Genomic DNA, 19,277 nt, shown 5'->3' with positions numbered 1-19,277 from the left:
ATGTAGTACATATACACGATGGAATACTACACAGCCATGAAAAAGAACAAGATCTTGTCCTTGGTGGAAAGGATGAATTTGGAGGCCATTGTCCTAAGTGAACTAATGCAGGACCAGAACACCAAACACTGCATGTTCTCATTTATAAGTCGGAGCTAAACATTCACACTGAGTAGATACAGACACAAAGAGGAGGCCAGTGTACACTGGGGCCTGCTTCTTGGGTGGAGAATGGTGGGAGGGTGAGAATTGAAAAGCCACCTATTGAATACTACGTTTATTACTTGGGTGATGAAATAATCTGTACAGCAACCCCCCACGATACACCATTTACCCAATAACCAACCCGCACATGTACCCCTGAACCTAAAATGTAAGTTAAAAAAAGTTCAGAAAATTTTGAAAACCTGAAAGTGGAAGATAAATAGTAAAGGACTTTGCAAACCTGAGAAAGCTGAAAGCTAAGATCTATGAATTGATACAAAACCCAGAAAGGCTCAGGAATTGAAGGCGCCAGGTGCCCAGAGCAGAGGGATTGGGGTTGGCTTGGAAACTGGAGAAGTGGACACTAGCTTTCAGGGAAAACCCACCCAGATTCAAGCCCTGAAAATGAAGCTGGCCTAACTGGCTCCGTGGCCTGTGTTTGTGCTTCTCCTACTCTACAGAGACAGGCTGGGATTTCTGAGCCCTCTGCAGGCTCAGGGGGAAGGGCAGATTCTGGAGAAGAAGGCCCCAGCAGCAGGAGCAATCCCAGCCGCAGAGCCAGACTCCTGTAGTCAGGCCTGGCCCACGTCCGGCCGATCAGCGCATGGCTGGAGGACCGCACATCTGGCTGTGACGGTGGCTGCCTTCCTTTCGTTTCTACTCCAGCAACCCAGCCCCAGGAACAGCTGCATGGGAGGTAAATGGAAACTTTGTGGACAGAGTCCAGTGGTCACCCAGGGCTGGCGACGCTTCTGCCTTTAAGGTGTCCTGGGCACCCGAGCAGCTGTGGGCTACGGCTTATACTTTCCCTGACTGCGATGGCTTTATGGGATGTGAGACACAGGTCATTCACCTTTTACCCCAGTCATGCAGCTAATCACCAGAGCATTTCACCGCCTCAGCCGTGGCTGCAAAACACTGAGCCGATTATGGAAAGGGCAGAACACGAATGCTCTTGTGGAATTTTCAGTAGAGATAAGCATTTGCTGAGATTGAGTGTGATGTGAACTCAGCGCCCTCTCCATCTTACTGTGTGACCTGAAGCCCAATGACCCGGTCCCTGGGTGGACCCTGTCCCTGGTGGACCCTGCCCGTCGGTGGCCCCTTCCAGGCAGGCCATTGGTCTTCGTGCACTCGGTCAGCTGTGGCTGGTACCTGTCCTCCTCAGGCCCCCTCTCAGGTAAGACAAGGTGTGGGACCTGGGGCTGGCGGAAGCCAGGATCCCTGGCCCTGGAATGGTCGGCGGTGAGGGTCTCGTGGAGCTCATCCCACCGCGGCAGCTCAGAAAGATGAAGCAGCTCTCCCATTTGTGTCCCCCCAGCACACAAACCTGGTGTCAGTGGCTCCAAGGCCCAGGAGGAGCTCCAAAAGCCACACACTGAGAAGATGTGTCATGGCCAAGTCCCACAGGGAGGCTGTGGTGGACTCCGGGCTGCCAACAGGGCCTGGCCCTGCGTTCTGCCAGGGGCTCTCGGCATGCCCCATGGGACCCCCACGGATGACCGTAGGACCTGACGGCCCCTCCAGGTTTCCAGAAGGAAGAAAACAGGATCTTGGGTGTTGGCGGTGGGTCCCAGGAATCTCCTCTCAGTGAAGCCATCTCGTTCTTCCAAGGGCTCAGGTCCAAAGCCCGGAGCCTTTTGGCCTTCCTCTCCCCTCACTCCCCATCAGCATATACAGCCAGGACTGGGCCTCTGCTCCCTCCTGCCTTCCCCACTCACCCATGGGCCAAGCGTCCAGCTTCTCGCCTGGATGACCTTGGGGCCTCCCTCCTGTCAGATTACACCTGCTACACCCGAGTCACGTCAGGTCCCACCTGTGCTCATGGTCCCCAGCCCTCCTTTTTGCCTTTTCCTGATTGTTTTTCTCCATTGCACTTGTTCGTAGCTGGCCTGGCTTATATTTCCTGGTTCATTTGCATTTTGAGTCTACCCCGCTGCACGGTGAATATGTGAGCAGTGTTTTGTTTGTTTTGTCAACAGCTATATCCTCAGTGCCTACAGGGTCCCCAGCATGGAGCTCTGCTGAACATGTTGATGTAGCGACACAGCCAGAGCTCCAGGCAGAGACCCCGTGGGTGGTGGTGTGCGCTCGGTGGCACCTGTGAGGTCACCTACGATGGCAGCCATGCAGTCCAGACCGTGGGAGCTCCACGGCCCAGCCGTACACAGCGAGTAATGGCAACCCTAGCTTCTTACCACCCGCCACGCACCTTTTAGATTCAAGCATGGGCTCGGGGTCCTTGGCCTCAATATTCTTATCTATTAAATGGGATAATGACACACCTCCCTCAGTAATAGTAATGTGGATGGACAGATCTCCAAAGTGGATGGGACAGCGGGACCAGCACACCTCTGTCCCCAGGTGTCACTGCCCTGTGGGATTTCTCTTTTGGATCCCTGAGCCAAGTGCTCTGGGTCATAAGTATCCCAGAGGTCTCCGCTCCTGAATTCAGCAGAGGCAGGGTGGGATGTGCAAAATCAGCTTCCTGCAGGCCCTTCTCTGGCCTCATCTGACCTTCCCAGCATGGCTGTCAGGAAAGTAAGAGTGCAAAGGGCTGGCATCTCTGTCTCATGCCCTGTGAGGCCGGTTGGTCTTCCCCACCTTCGACCTTCAGAGGACCAGGGAGCAGCTGGTGTTAGGGGACTCCTCCCTCAGCCGTTGGCATGCTGGGGGGCTGGGGTTCAAGCCCGCACTGCCCTCCTGGGAGCTGGGCCGCCTTCCTTTCCCTACTGATGGTGGAGCAGAGCTGCAGCTGCTTTTCAGGAGGGCATGTCAGGGCATGTAGGCATCTGACCTTTCCGGCAGCCACTTCCTTCCCATCACTCAGCCGCACTTGCAGGCTGCCCTGTCTCAGAGAGGAGGAAATGAGGGTGGAGAGCTCTGAGGCCTGAGCCTCTGCGGACCTAGCCTGGCAGGAAGAGTCTGGAGGGTTTGCAGTACGGGTACTTGCCCAGGAAGGGCCCGGCAGGCTCCACCTCCTTGGTGACCTATGGGCAGGCTCACTAGGGACCCTCCTGATGGCGGGGCACCGCTGGGTGGTGGGACGTCCCACACCCCGACAAAGTGAGTGTGGCCGGGATGGCCTTCTCTAAGAGGGGCTGTCACCTTTTCACCCTGCTCTGTTCTTGGGACAAATGCAGCCCTGTTCTCCAAGCTTGATGGCCTGGGTTTTGTATGGGCTGCACCGGGATTGTGCGGCTGTGACGAGGGGCCTTTTAGCTCCCTGGTCCAGAGTCAGACAGTCCTGACCGGAATCCCTCTGGACGGGGCAGCCACTGGGTGATGCAGGCAGGCAGGCCCTTCCTGTGCCAGTGGTTAAATGTCCTTCTATGATCAGCCGCAAGCCATGGGCTCTGCTCCTATAGCCTTGTGATGCCCAGAGCAGACTTCTGGGGATTCAAAGCATCCCGGATGCGTTTCTTCTACAAAGGGTAGAGAGAAAGTCTGGGGTAGAGTGGGCCCAGGCCGGGAGCCCTGAGCAGCCCTGAGGAATCAGGAGGCAGGGAGGGAGTGAAACTGGGCTCCAGACCAGGCTCATCTGGGCTCGGCTCCTAGGATGTCTTCTCCAGCCTTGCAGCCTGCTGCTATGGTGCTCCTGCTCTGGTTCCTTCGGCAACCACTTAATGACCTGCCACTGGGCCCTCGGTGAGCCTAGTCAGTGAGGGAGATGGAGCCGGGGTTGTGCTATTCAGGGGAGGCTACGCTAGAAGATGCAGTGGCAGGCCTCAGTCTAGCCTCAGGGATCTCCAGTGGAAGCAGGTCAAGGAGGTCTCCTGGAGGCACTGACCCTGGCCAGCCCAGAGCACTGGCAGCAGTGGTGCAAGCCCAGGAGAGGAGGCAGAACAAGGCCCAGAAGTGCAACCTGTGTGTGTGTCAGCAATGTTGGGCAACGAGGTAGGGCAGCGTGGAGTTGGGAGATGAGACATGTCACACAGGGGCCTGGGTAGTGTGTTAATGAGTTTAAACTTTCTCTTGCAGAGGGGGGCTGTAGAGGAGCTTCAAGCTGGGGAGTGATATGGTCAGATTTGGATTTGACACCTGAAGGAGCGTGGATTGCAGGGAGGTTGGCTGGAGGCATGGAAACTGAGAAGGAGACGGGGCAGCCAGCTTAGCAAAGTGAACAGTGGCTCAGCAATGGGGAGGGAGTAACCAGAGGGGTGGAGAGCTACTTGGGAGGCACTCAGGGCTGCGGTGTGGTCCTTGATTAGACATGGAGGACAGACCAAAGGGAGGAGTCCTTTACAGCAGCTGTGGGAATAGAGGACATTAGAAGCCACCTAGCTTAGCCAACCTGGAGAAGTCTTCCCTGGGTGGGGCCCAGGATGGCCACGTGGGGTGGCCAAAGGCTCTGGGGCCTGCTGGCTTAGAGCATCCTTGAGCTATAAGCCTGGCAGGCAAAGTGCTTAAATATTTATCACAAACAGAAATTGATGTTAGAGAACTAAATTCTCAAAAAGGAAGTTGAAAGGAAAGGGAGGGTGGGACCTCTGAATCCCAATTTGTAGCATGCGGCCTCTGCATATTTCATTAACTCCTCAGAGTGTGGCAGGCCCAGATGTTCAGGATGTGAGGAGGTTCTGCTAGTCACACTCCGGTGCTCCGCCCCTGCAGCAGCTCATTATTCCGGGGCTGTGTAAGGAAGGTCAGAGGCAAGAATGCTCGAAAAAGGAAGAGTGAATAAAATTGTGATGGACGGGGAAGGACTTGTGTCAAGCTGCTGAGGGAATAAGAAGAATGAGAAGTGAGTTGACATTTGAAATGAAAACCAGGAAAAGGCAGCAGGGTGTTTAGAAAGAGCACTGACTTTGAATTAAGCCAGACCTCATCCATTCACCAGCTCTGAGAACTTCAGGAAATTTCTTGATATCTCTGGATTTTACAAGGTACAGATAATATGATCTATAAGCATCATCACCATAATCATCATTATCACCATCATTATCATCACCACCACCATCATCACCATCAACACTACCACCACTATCATTATCACCACCTTTGTAATCACTATCATGTACCATCACCACGCCATCATCACATCACTATCACCATCACTGCCATTATCACCATCTCCATAATCATTATCATCACCACCATCACTATCACCACCATCACCATCACTGTCATTATCATCATCTCCATAATCATTATCATCACCACCATCACTATCACCACCATCACCATCACTGTCATTATCACCATCTCCATAATCATTATCATCACCATCATCACTACCACCACCATCACTATCACCACCATCACCATCACTGTCAATATCACTATCTCCATAATCATTATCGTCACCATCACTATCACCACCATCACCATCACTGTCGATATCACTATCTCCATAAACATTATCATCACCACCATCACTATCATCACCATCACTGTCATTATCACCATCTCCATATTCATTGTTACCATCATCACATCATCATCACCATCACTGTCATTATCACTATCTCCATTATCATTATCATCACCACCATCACTATCATCACCATCACTGTGATTATCACTATCTCCATAATCATTATCATCACCATCATCACTACCACCACCATCACTATCACCACCATCACCATCACTGTCAATATCACTATCTCCATAATCATTATCATCACCACCATCACTATCATCACCATCACTATCACCACCATCACCATCACTGTCATTATCACTATCTTCATAATCATTATCATCACCACCATCACTATCATCACCGTCACCGTCACTGTCATCATCACCATCTCCATAATCATTATCATCACCATCATCACCGTCACTATCACCACCATCACCATCACTGTCATTATCACCATCTCCATAATCATTGTCACCATTGTCACATCATCATCACCGTCACTGTCATTATCACTATCTCCATAATCATTATCATCACCACCATCACTATCATCACCATCACCGTCACCGTCATTATCACCATCTCCATAATCATTATCGTCACCATCATCACATGATCATCACCGTCACTATCACCACCATCACCATCACTGTCATTATCACCATCTCCATAATCATTATCATCATTACCATCACTATCACCACCATCACCATCACTGTCATTATCACCATCTCCATAATCATTATCATCACCACCATCATCATCACTGTCATTATCACCTTCTTCATAATTATTATCATCACCACCATCATTATCACCACCATCACCATCACTGTCATTATCACCATCTCCATAATCATTATCATCACCACCATCACTATCATCACCGTCACCATCACTGTCATCATCACCATCTCCATAATCATTATCATCACCATCATCACTGTCACTATCACCACCATCAACATCACTGTCATTATCACCATTTTCATAATCATTGTCCCATCGTCACATCATCATCACTGTCACTGTCATTATCACTATCTCCATAATCATTATCATCACCACCATCACTATCCTCACCATCACTGTCACTGTCATTATCACCATCTCCATAATCATTATCGTCACCATCATCACATCATCATCACCATCACTATCAGCACCATCACCATCACTGTCATTATCACCATCTCCATAATCATTACCGTCACCATCATCACATCATCATCACCATCACTATCACCATCACTATCATTATTGCCATCTCTATAATTATTATCATCACCATCATCGTTCCTATCACCACCATCACCTCATTACATCATCATCATTATCATCATGCTCATCACCTCATCATCACAATGATGGTTATTATCACTATCATCATTATTATAATTTTCATCACGTTGAAAACTTACTATGTGCCTGACATATTAATCAATCTATTCCTCAAAACAGCTGTGTCATTATAGAATATTATCATGCCCATTTCACAGTTGAGGAAACTGATGCATAACAAATTAGGCCCAAGTTGACCAAGAGCCAGTAAATGGCAGAGTGCTTCTGCCTGTCAGCACAGGCATCTCCGGGATTGAGGGTCATTGTGAACATTAAGTGCATGTGCACCCAGTGATGCTTGTAAATTGCTGGCTGGAAGCAGGGCTTATTACATGGAAATTCTTGCTGCCTATGCTTTTGTTGTTGAAGAGCAGCTGTGTTCCAGTCTTGTCAAGGGGTGGTGAAAGTCAGGTTCAGCCCTGTGAAGCATGAACAAAGTCCAAAGACGTTTTTCAGACCCTTGTGTGTGCCGGTCAATGTGCAGGTAGACACTGGGCTGTGAGGTGCTTGAGCCCAGCACCAAGAAACGTGTCTTCATGACTCTGCAGCGAGGTCCAGGAGATGCTTCATCTGCTGGGGCAGGTGGAGACTCCTGCCTGCTGCAAAGTAAGCCACGGACTGGTGGTTGCTATATCACCTCCACGGGACAAAGCCAAAGAGACAAGAGCTTGAGCTTGGTCAGCAGCTACAGCAGTGTCAGCAGAGGCCAAAGGCCTGGCAGCTTCCGCTCAGGTGCCCAGTTGGGTGTTCAGCAGCCACGCCCAGGCCCTGCGTTGATCAGCAGAAATGGCTTTAATCAGAGAATTGGTCTTTGACATTTTGAGAGCACCTGGCTAATGGATTTGAGTGCATTTTGATTACTTTAATAAAGCACACTCAACAGAATGCATTTTAAGGGCAGAAGGAAGGAGGGAGGACCCTTGCAATTATTCCACCCCACTGCATAATTTATTTCATATGCTATAGAGTCACCTCTGGTATTTGGAAGTCTTCTATTGTGCTTTTGGCAAGGGGAAAACAGGCAGAAAAGGGAGACTTTTTTTCTTATTGGGTTAAGTAGTCTTATCCACCTGATTAAAGGAGCCCACATTTATTGTCAAAAACCCAAGTTAGAGTCTCACTTCCCAAAGTTTAGCCATTTGTTAATATTTTATAAATATTTTCCTGTCTTAACATTGTTATTAAAAAAGGAAAGAGGAGAAATGGCAGCAATTTAGGATTAAGAAGTGTTTGGGGGAAGAAGGAGCCCTCGGGGAGGCGTGGGAGGGTGTGAGCTGTCATGGAGAGAGGATTGTTTTGTGGTCTTATAAATGTGGGTGAAAGCCCCTCCTTGTCTGTAACTTTGACAACTACAGAGTTGCTGTGTCTCAGTCTCTTATCTTTAGTGTGGAGACCAGTGTCTGGCTCTAGGGTTTGTGTGAGGTGAAAGGAGACGTGCTAGTGGAAGCCGTGCAGATGCTTTAGTGAATGCGCAGTACTCGCTCAGTCCCTTCCCTCCCCCTTTCTGCCTCTGCCGAGCCACAGCTGCATAGCTGCAAGAGGCCTGGACACTCTGGACCACACAGAGAGACATATTGTTCCCATGGTGATACCTAGAATCAATTAATTGCCCAGCATGGGTGCATGTTCCATACATGTGCAGGCATGCTCATGAGGATGCACACACACGTGCCTGCAAAGTTGTCCACATGCAACTTTGGTATGTATGGGGTGTATGAAGATGCACATGTGCACATCTGTGAGGATGCACACACATGCTCATGAAGATGCACACATGTACATGCCATGAGGATGCACACACACTCTTTTGAGAATGCACACATGTACATGCCTGCAAGGATGCACACACACTCCTGAGAATGCACACATGTACATGCCTGTGAGGATGCACACACACACACTCTTGAGAATGCACACATGTACACACCTGCAAGGATGCACACACACTCCTGAGAATGCACACATGTACATGCCTGTGAGGATGCACACACACGCTCTTGAGAATGCACACGTGTACATGCCTGCAAGGATGCACACACACTCCTGAGAATGCACACATGTACATGCCTGTGAGGATGCACACACACACTCACGAGAATGCACACATGTACATGACTGCGACAATGCACACACGCTCATGAGAATGCACACATGTACATGTCTGTAAGGATGCACACACACGCTCTTGAGAATTCACACATGTACATGCCTGTGAGGATGCACACACACACTCATGAGAATGCACACGTGCACATGCAACGAGGATGCACACACACGCTCTTGAGAATGCACACATGTACATGCCTGCGAGGATGCACACACGCTCATGAGAAGGCACACATATACTTGCCTGAGAGGGTGCACACATGTTCTTGAGAATGCACACATGTCCCTGCCTGCGAGGATGCACACATGCTCATGAGAAGGCACACACGAGCACATGCCTGTGAGGATGCACACACACAGGTGCCCCTGAGGATGTGTGCACACAGATAAGGGGTGGTGCTGTAGAAGCAGCTAAGGAGGGCCAGAGGACCCTGCAGACCAGGCCAGGAAGCATCCCCGAGGGAGTGAGCCTGTCCGGCGTGTGCACGCCCTCGCTGCTGTGGGAGCTGTTTGCTGTGGCATCCAGACCCTGCACTCGGCCTAGTTTCCTGTGGGAGCTTTTGAGGAGGGGAAGCTCCACCACCATCGTCGGTCCCCCTGGGGGAAACCAGAGGCAGTACTGCAGACCAAAGAGGGGACTCTCGCTGCCACCAGGTGAGTAGGGGGCTGAGGCAGCTGCTCTCTGCCCGTCTGAGGCTGTCCACCTTGGCAAGCACAGTCAGCTGCAAAAGCCCTGCAAGGCTCGGAGACAGCATGTGCGACCCTGGGGCCCATGCATGTGGACCGGCTGAGTGCTGCCGCTCTGAGAGACACTTGGAATACAATGATCCTGGCACTTGGAGGGTCCACAGAAGGGTGTGTTCGAGGCTCAGTGTCTGGCTCCCAGGGGCCCTGGACACTGGGCTTCCAGACTCAGAGAAAACCTGAGGCCTGAGTGTGCCAGGTACGTGGTATGTTCTTGTCTGTCTGCAGGGCCCGTCTGAGAGGGCGGCAGTGCCAGTACTCCCTCTGGGATGTGACAGGGAGGCACACTCACTTCTGGCATTCATTCATTCATTCATTCCATAGGTATTGTGTGAAGACCCTTCCTTTCCGGCACGGTGTGACGGGCTGGGGGCAAGGGAGCGTGGAAGGGACAGGGGTCCCTTTATGTTCCTCCCCTTGGCCCCAGGCTGGCTGGGGCCACTGTGACCAAGAGAGAGCAGAGGGCAGGAAGCCGGACACTACAGAGGACTTAGAGCACAGCAGGGGGATAAGATTGGCCCCATGCCCTGGTGCCGGGGGCTCTGTCCACCCTGCCCTGCCAGACTTGCTCCTGACATGTCTGGCTGAACTCAGTGGGTTCTGATGTTCCAACACCACCATCCTCTCACAGCAGGGAAGCTGAGGCCCAGGGAGCCGAGGGGCCGGTCTGGTGCCCATCTTGGAGCCGGTGTTGGGATAGAATAATTCTCCCTCCACCTTAGGCCTCAAATGTGAGGAACGTGCAGATTTAAAATGTAAGAAATTTAAAAATCAAGACATGTGGATTAAAAGGTGAGCTGTGGAGAGGGTGGCATGGCTGTCTCAGGGGCGTCTGGGCTGGTGAGAACATGGGGATTGCTGTGGGGGCCGAACAGCCAGGAGAAGTGGGTGGGTGTCCGCCTACCTCCAGGACCTGCCTCTGGCCTCAGCAGACAAGGCGGCAGGTGGGTGGGTGGGGTCAGGGTTCAAAGCCCAGCCTCCACAGGTGCTATTTCCCGAGGTGTGCTCACCTCAGTCCATTTCTGGAACAGGGAGAGGGACATTGGCGGGAAGGAGGTCCCAGGACTGTTTTACAGATGTCAGGCAGGTGGAACTGCTAGGTTGCCGTTCACAGACCGAGACACAGATGTGGACTGTACCCAACGCCTGCCCTGTGGCCGCCATGGCCAGCACGTTGCTGAGCTTCCCAGGCCGCAGAGTGAGGGGCCAAAGCCCAGAAGAGCCAAGCTTCTGGCCTGACACAGCGGAGGAGGCCCAGGGCCCGGTTGGTCTGCCTGGGACCTTGCCGCGGAGCCGGTCTGCAGCCGGGGACGCAGCCTGCACAGCACGGTTGGAAGCCAACCTGCCAGGAAGCTTCAGGAATGGGAGGCTGGGCAGCTTTTGTTAACTGGAATCGCTGTGTCCATTTTTGGAAGAAAGAAAACAGCCACCACCCATCTTGTGCTTGTGTTGTCTCCCAGTGATCCTCACTGGGCTGAAGCAGACGGCCCTGAGGCCTGAGGATCTCACCCACACTGGCTGTAAAGTCTGAGGGATCCAGGACAAAATGAAAAAGCAGGGACCCTTGTTCAAAAACTTACAAATTTCAAGACGGTGACAGCACAGCAAGGAACCACCTGTGGGCCCTTCTGAGCACACGGCCCTGGGTGACTGCACGGGTCTCCCATTGTGACGTCAGCCCTGACCTCCCCGTTTCCTCTGTGTCTTCCTGCTTGTGACATGTGGTGCACAGAGTGAGTGGCCTGCACACCCCAGGCCCGGGCTACAGCGCCTGCCTTTGGCACGCAGCCATCCGCCCATGTTCAGGCCCATGTGGCTGGTCTAGCTCAACCTGCGGGTGAAGCCTGCTGTGAGGGTTTCAGAGACTGCCTTTCAGGAGGGCTCCGGACCCCAGTGATTCTGGGGAACCAGGGGTAGTCCCTGGAGCAGGGGAGTGTAAGGGAACAGGAAAGGACTGCCCGCTGGGGTGCATGTGGCTATTCTGTTGACCTCTCTGAGCCTCAGTGTCCTTGCCTGGGCCACGCCACAGCCCCCTCTCTCAGGATGGTTGAGACACCTGATGCCTGGACAGCTACATCCCCGCTTGTCCACTGCCCAGCCCAGGGCTCTGCACACATGGTGGGTAGCATGTAGCCCTCTTCTCTCTCCCTGGATGAGAAATAGCTTGGATCAGATGTGACAGGGAAGTAGGTAGACTAAAATAAATCAAAACGAACTTGGTTTTGAGGGTTTAGGGGACACTCAAGGCAGGATTATGGCTGCATCTCAGGTCCAGCCCAGCAGGACCACGAAGGTCTCTTCCCTCACCCTTCTTCTCATTCCTGCACAGGCTCCTTCCTGCTCTGGTCCTCACAAGGGACGTGGCAGGCAGCACCTGAGAGTCGCCCCTCACAGCCCAGGCACCCAGGGAGGTTGGTCCAGGTCCCACGCCAGAGCCCAAGGAAGGCACGTGGAGCCCAGCTGGGGCGAGGGACAGAGGTCCCGGAGAGGGTGCCGGTGGATTCTCCAAAGGGAGGCCTCTCCTGCCTTGTCCATTCCATTCAGAGACACCACATACATGCGTTGTTTTGGTCTGTGTTCCAAATCTCTGTTTGAAGGACATTTGGAAACTCTGCAAAAGTATAAAGGGAAAATAGAAATCACCTGTAACCCATCCACTCAGAGATAACCTCTGTTACATCCTGATGAGTCTCTTTCTTTCCTTTGTAAACAGTCAGTCTCTCTCTCTCTCTCTCTCTCTCTCTCTCTGTCTCTTTTTGGCAGAGTCTCACTCTGTCGCCAGGATGGAGTGCAGTGGCGCGATCTCAGATCACTGCAATCTCCGCCTCCTGAGTTCAAGCGATTCTCCTGCCTCAGTTCTCAAGTAGCTGGGATTATAGGTGTGCGCCACCACACCCAGCTATTTTTTTGTATTTTTTAGTAGAGACGGGGTCTCACCATGTTGGCCAGGATGGTCTCGATCTCCTGATCCTGTGATCCGCCCGTCTTGGCCTCCCAAAGTGCTGGGATTACAGGCGTGAGCCACCGCGCCCTGCCAAGAATCAGTCTTTTAAGACAAGTACGGTTGGCCCTCCTTATCCGTGGGTTCCGCATCTATGGATTCAACCAACCGCAGACAAAAAATATCAGGAAAAAGCAATGAAAACAACAATACGACAATAAAATAATACAAATAAAAATGCAATAGAACAACCATTTACATAGCATTTCCATTGTATCTGGTATTACAAGTAATCTAGACATGATTTAAAGAACTTGGAAGGGTAGGTGTAGGTTACATGCAAATACTATGCCATTTCGTATCAGGGACTTGGGCATCCCTGGATTTTGGTATCCTCGGGGGTCCCACGTCCTATCCCTGTGGATACCGAGGGATGTCTGTGGTTCTATTTCCCTAGCTGAGGAGAAAAGGAATTATCATGCGCTGAAAGAAGGTGCCCACCCTAGCTCGTCCTGAGCACAGGCCGTGCCATCCTCTGCCCACCTGCAGGAGGCGGCCAGCGTAGGGATCGAGGGTTCCTGCCAGTGCGGACCCCACTCCAGCACCAACTATGAGCACTTGGGCAGCTTACCTAACCTCTTTATGCCTCAGTTTCTTCACCTGAATGGGGGTATTAACAGTTCTCGCTTCCCAGAAGTATGGTTAGGGCCAGGGAAGTTAGTCCTGTACCTTCTTTGCCAGACTTGGGCCTGGATCATAGTGCATAGTTACTTGGTGGACGGAGGTGATTGTACGGTTGTGCCAGGTGCAGGTGTCCATCAGGGTCAGTGTCCCCTGGCTGCTGTTGAGGATGTGTGCATAGCTGCCCCTTCTCCAGGACTGCTGGAGCAAGCACTGTCATGCCTGGGAGGTTATGCCCCTGCCCCTGAGCTGCACACAGCCCCCTGCTGTCTGCTGATCCCAGAGAACAGCTTCCCACCCAGGAGAGACCAACCCCTCAGAGCAGTCTGTCCTCAAGCCCAGAGCCTCCCCAGGCCTGGCGGGTGGAGACCGGCCTCACCTGAGCTCACGCCTTGCTGGGCTCTTCCCTGCCTGTGCTGCTTCTGCTCTGTCTCATGGTGCTTCCTGAAAAGCTCACTGTCAATACACCTTGGGCCTGCAGATCTCAGCCCCGGGCTCTGCTTCTAGGGAATCCAATCTAAGGGCTGTATTAATTTTCTATCACTGTTGTGACAAATTGCTGCCAACCTGAAACAACTTGAAACAGCACAGATTTGCTCTCCCACCATCCTGGGGCCAGAGGGGCTGAAACGAGGCTCAGTGGCTGCAAAGAAGTCAGCAGGGCTGGTTTCCTCTGGGACTCAAGGGGAGCCTTCTCTGGCTTTCTCAGTTCCAGAGGCCACCCCCGTTCCCAGGCTCTGGGTCTCGGGAGTCCCGGGTACACTTGGATGCAGAGAATGTGTGCTGGGGAGGCCTTTCTCGGCCCTGCGGGGTGCACATCAGGCCCCAGAGGCCCCTCAAAGGAACGGGGACGGGGCCCTCTGGCAAGTGTGGCCAGGCTTTCCTGGTGAGTGTGCACGCCCTCAGGTGTAGAAATGATTTCCTGGTGAGTGTGCACGCCCTCAAGTGTGGAAATGATTTCCTGGTGAGTGTGCACGCCCTCAGGTGTGGCCAGGCTTTCCTGGTGAGTGTGCACGCCCTCAGGTGTGGGGAGGCTTTCCTGGTGAGTATGCACGCCCTCAGGTGTGGCCAGGCTTTCCTGGTGAGTGTGCACGCCCTCAGGTGTAGAAATGATTTCCTGGTGAGTGTGCACGCCCTCAAGTGTGGAAATGATTTCCTGGTGAGTGTGCACGCCCTCAGGTGTAGAAATGATTTCCTGGTGAGTGTGCACGCCCTCAGGTGTGGAAATGATTTCCTGGTGAGTGTGCACGCCCTCAGGTGTGGAATCGCTTTCCTGGTGAGTGTGCACGCCCTCAGGTGTGGAGAGGCTTTCCTGGTGAGTGTGCACGCCCTCAGGTGTGGCCAGGCTTTCCTGGTGAGTGTGCACGCCCTCAGGTGTGGCCAGGCTTTCCTGGTGAGTGTGCACGCCCTCAGGTGTGGAAATGATTTCCTGGTGAGTGTGCACGCCCTCAGGTGTGGAATCGCTTTCCTGGTGAGTGTGCACGCCCTCAGGTGTGGGGAGGCTTTCCTGGTAAGTGTGCACGCCCTCAGGTGTGGCCAGGCTTTCCTGCTGAGTGTGCACGCCCTCAGGTGTGGCCAGGCTTTCCTGGTGAATGTGCATGCCCTCAGGTGTGGGGAGGCTTTCCTGGTGAGTGTGCACGCCCTCAGGTGTGGGGAGGCTTTCCTGGTGAGTGTGCACGCCCTCAGGTGTGGAAATGATTTCCTGGTGAGTGTGCACGCCCTCAGGTGTGGAATCGCTTTCCTGGTGAGTGTGCACGCCCTCAGGTGTGGAATCGCTTTCCTGGTGAGTGTGCACGCCCTCAGGTGTGGGGAGGCTTTCCTGGTGAGTGTGCAAGCCCTCAGGTGTGGAGAGGCTTTCCTGGTGAGTGTGCACGCCCTCAGGTGTGGCCAGGCTTTCCTGCTGAGTGTGCACGCCCTCAGGTGTAGAAATGATTTCCTGGTGAGTGTGCACGCCCTCAGGTGTGGAAATGATTTCCTGGTGAGTGTGCACGCCCTCAAGTGTGGAAATGATTTCCTGGTGAGTGTGCACGCCCTCAGGTGTGGAATCGCTTTCCTGGTGAGTGTGCACGCCCTCAGGTGTGGAATCGCTTTTCTGGTGAGTGTGCACGCCCTCAGGTGTGGAAATGATTTCCTGGTGAGTGTGCACGCCCTCAAGTGTGGAAATGATTTCCTGGTGAGTGTGCACGCCCTCAGGTGTGGAATCGCTTTCCTGGTGAGTGTGCACGCCCTCAGGTGTGGAATCGCTTTCCTGGTGAGTGTGCACGCCCTCAGGTGTGGGGAGGCTTTCCTGGTGAGTGTGCACGCCCTCAGGTGTGGAGAGGCTTTCCTGGTGAGTGTGCACGCCCTCAGGTGTGGCCAGGCTTTCCTGCTGAGTGTGCACGCCCTCAGGTGTAGAAATGATTTCCTGGTGAGTGTGCATGCCCTCAAGTGTGGAAATGATTTCCTGGTGAGTGTGCACGCCCTCAGGTGTAGAAATGATTTCCTGGTGAGTGTGCACGCCCTCAGGTGTAGAAATGATTTCCTGGTGAGTGTGCACGCCCTCAGGTGTGGAAATGATTTCCTGGTGAGTGTGCACGCCCTCAGGTGTGGGGAGGCTTTCCTGGTGAGTGTGCACGCCCTCAGGTGTGGAGAGGCTTTCCTGGTGAGTGTGCACGCCCTCAGGCGTGGAAATGATTTCCTGGTGAGTGTGCACGCCCTCAGGTGTTGAAACCTGCTGGTTCTTGACAGCTCCCTCCATCTTCAAAGCAGATCCCTTCAACCTCTGCTTCTGTCCTGCATCTCCTCTGGCTCCTCTGTGCCCCTCTGATGAGGACGCTTATGATTATATTGGGTTATTTCCTTAAGCCCATTAATTTTCCCATCCAAGATCCTTTGACTTTATCACACCTGCAGAGTCCCTTTTGCCATGGAAGGTGGCATTCTTAGGTTCTGTTGTCCTAGTCTCAGATTAGCATGTGGGTATCTTTGAGGTCATTACACAGACTCCTACGAAAGTTGTGAAAATCCTCCTTCTCCCAGGCCAGCACAGCCAGATCCCTCTTCCTGAGCAGGGACAGCATGGGAGTCCAGGAGGGGCAGAGGGTGCCAGGCCTGGTGCAGGAGTTCAGGTGGGATGGCTGGAGCTGCACCCACCCTCTTCCTCCTCCACAGCAAATGCCAAGTCAGACCTGCCCCTCTTCTGCCCCAACCCTCCAGCAGCTCCCACTTCTCTTGGAAACCCCAGACCCAGGCTCGCACCTGCTTTGACCACACTGGCCTCTTGTTTCCTGAACGTGCTGAGCAGGCTCCTGCCCGGAGACTTTGCACTCACTGCTCCCTCTGCCCAGACAGCCTTCCCCAGACACACTGTATACTCCTTTCCAGGATCAGCTCAAGTTTACACGGTCCAGGTCCTCCTTGGCCAGCCTCTCTGAATAAGCCCTCCTACCCCAGTCCTGAACGCCTACTAACTGCTTTGTTTTCCTTCTTGACAGTTCATTGCAACGGACATGTATTTATTTGGTTATTTGCTTTGCTTCTGTCTCATCCCAGGAGAATATATGCTGCTGATGGCGGACACTTTATACCTCCAGGGGCTAAAACAGTGCAAGGCTTGGTAAACATCAAATGCATGCCGGAGCGAATGAAGGAAGGAAGGAATGTCACAGACTTCTGGAAAAGCTCCTAAAACGTGAGGTCCAATATCAGCCGAGTTGGATAAGAGGGTCTGGCTGGACTTCCTCTTTAGGTTGTTGGGCTTCAGGTTGTTCTTTGCTTCTCTGGAGCTCGCAGTTTGCTGGGCCCCGTGCAGGTGGCTGAGGCTCCTTCTGAAATTGACTGAAGAGTGCAGGAAGTGAGGGCTGTGGCCGCCCACTCAGGGCGAGGGAGTGGGCTTTTGAAACCCGGCCTCATCAGCACCTCTACTGCACCACTCCCTCCTCGGGCATACTGAGCTCGCTAATGCTGTTGGGATCCAAAGGAAAAAAGCAGTCTGTAAATAAGCTCTCTCAGACTTAAAATTAAATTCTACATTTTCCTGAGCTCATGGGAATTGACACTGCCATTAGGCTGTAATTTGTTTCTCAAAATTCTTCTATTTTAAGAAATTAAGCAGGAGGAGCGGAGGGTGGAAAATGAGCGGGAGGGAGAGGCACTGGGGGAAATGAGGACACCCCAAAGGCAGACAGACTGGGGGGCGGGGATGCGCTGTGGGGGCGGGGGAGGTGAGAGACAGCCCGAAGCCTGCGTGTTCTGTTCCTTCTCCTCCCATGGTTGCCGCAGCGATTTCTCAGCTGAGAATACCTTTGCCTGCCAGCCCGTGTGGAGGCCTGGCAAAGCCCGGGCACTGACAGCGGCACTGGGGAGAGGACTTTTTCAGCCAGGCATGGAGTCCCAGGTCACTCTGGCACGCCCCGGGGGTGCAGAGCAATCATCCCTGGCCCTGAGGGCACCAAGTCCAGGAGCCTGGCACAGCACAGCCCTTTCCACTCAGAGTCCTGCCTAAAAACCAGCAGTGCCCTGGGGCTGGGGAGTCCCGGGTGCACCCGGGTGCATGGGAATGTGTGCTGGGGAGGTCTTTGGCAGCCCAGCGCGGGGGCCCGTCCTGCCCCACAGCCCCTCCCAAGGAATGGTGGGGCGGGGCCTCGAGTGAGTGTGGCCAGGCTTTCCTGGTGAGAGTACACACCCTCAGGTGTGGAAAACTGCTGGTTCTTGACAGCTCCCATATTCTGCCCTGGAAACAGACCCGCTATTCCCAGTTAATCTTACTTCCACGAATAAGGATGATAAGGGGCACTTGGAGCTGGCGCCTGCTGATGAATTGACACTACATTGCTGACTGATGGAGGAGGCAAGGAATGAGCCCTGAGCGTTATATATGGGCAAATGGCTGTCTCAAGGGAGATCAGCCAGTGCAAAGGCCCTGAGGCTTGTCTCAGGAGCAGTGAGGAAGCCAGAGTGAAGTCCTGGGGAGGGGGCAGGAGAAGTGCAGGCCTTGTAGGCAGCCTGGGGACGTGGGCCCCACTCTGAGAGAGATGGCAACTCCCGTGTGTAGACCCAGCAGGGTGCTGGTCTGGCCTGCCTTATAGAATGATCACTCTGGCCGTTGTGGTGCGGGAGACACTCTGTGTGGAGAGTCGAAGCATGGACACGCGTTCGGAGGCAGGAGATGAGGGCGGGTGTGGACCAGCTGGCAGCAGGACAGCGCTGAAGAAGGGGTTGGATCTGGGTCTATGGTATTGGAAGGGCAGAGCCCCCAGATTTGCTGATGGAGGAATGAGTGTGGACCACAGAGCTTCGGTGGAGGCAGCAGGTGGCAGAGCGCTGTAGGACATGGGGGTAGTAGTGGCAATGCAAGTCCTGCCTGCCCCAGTTGCCAAGAGTGAGTGGGGAGAAGGAGGGCTTGCCTGCTCCTGGGAGACCAAGCCAAGCCACCCTGTTTTCAGTTCTCATGTCTAGGTTGACAGAGCCCCCTGGGAGCTTGAAGCCTTGCGTGTTGAGGATTTAGGAACTCACAGCTCTAAGACCTGCTCCCCTTGTGGCTGTTCTCAGTTCCTCAGACCGCCCCTTGTGGTCTCAGACCAAGTCCCGGAGCCTTCCTGGTCACTGTTTTGCCGTAAGCAGGTTGCTAGGCTGCACTCAGGGGCGCTGAGGACACTGGCTCTCCCCGCACCTCCTCAGCTTAACCTGTCTGCACCCACGGCTAGATCTGTCTTCACCCAGGAGTGCAGCTCCTGTGATGTTGGTACACACATACGTTCAAAAGTTGAGAACAAATGCCTGGCCTTTGCCTCCCCTGGACGCTTCCAGTTCTATGCTGGGATGGTTGTCCCTTCTCTGTGGCCCCCGCTGGGCCCTCTGCAGGTCAGTGGCAGGGGAGCTTGGGTGCCAGGCAGGCAGAACCCCCTTTCA

At 53.4% G+C, this 19,277-nt stretch overlaps 1 protein-coding gene across 1 annotated transcript in view; it reads left to right on the top strand.

Moving 5' to 3' along the window:
• Nucleotides 1-2,488, top strand: part of LOC106992529 (uncharacterized) — a 59,906-nt gene extending 57,418 nt beyond the window's left edge. The window contains exons 6-8 of the mRNA XM_077956733.1: nt 666-901; nt 1,070-1,384; nt 1,526-2,488. Coding sequence (XP_077812859.1) covers nt 666-901; nt 1,070-1,194 — 361 coding nt within the window. The 3' untranslated portion in view covers nt 1,195-1,384; nt 1,526-2,488. The remainder of the gene's footprint in view (nt 1-665; nt 902-1,069; nt 1,385-1,525) is intronic.
• The last annotated feature ends 16,789 nt before the right edge of the window (nt 2,489-19,277 follow it).

The sequence above is a fragment of the Macaca mulatta genome, chromosome 12 (assembly GCF_049350105.2).
Source record: "Macaca mulatta isolate MMU2019108-1 chromosome 12, T2T-MMU8v2.0, whole genome shotgun sequence".
Classification (NCBI taxonomy): domain Eukaryota; kingdom Metazoa; phylum Chordata; class Mammalia; order Primates; family Cercopithecidae; genus Macaca; species Macaca mulatta.
The sequence above is the reverse complement of the archived record's forward strand: the minus strand, read 5'-3'. Positions and strand labels throughout refer to the sequence as shown.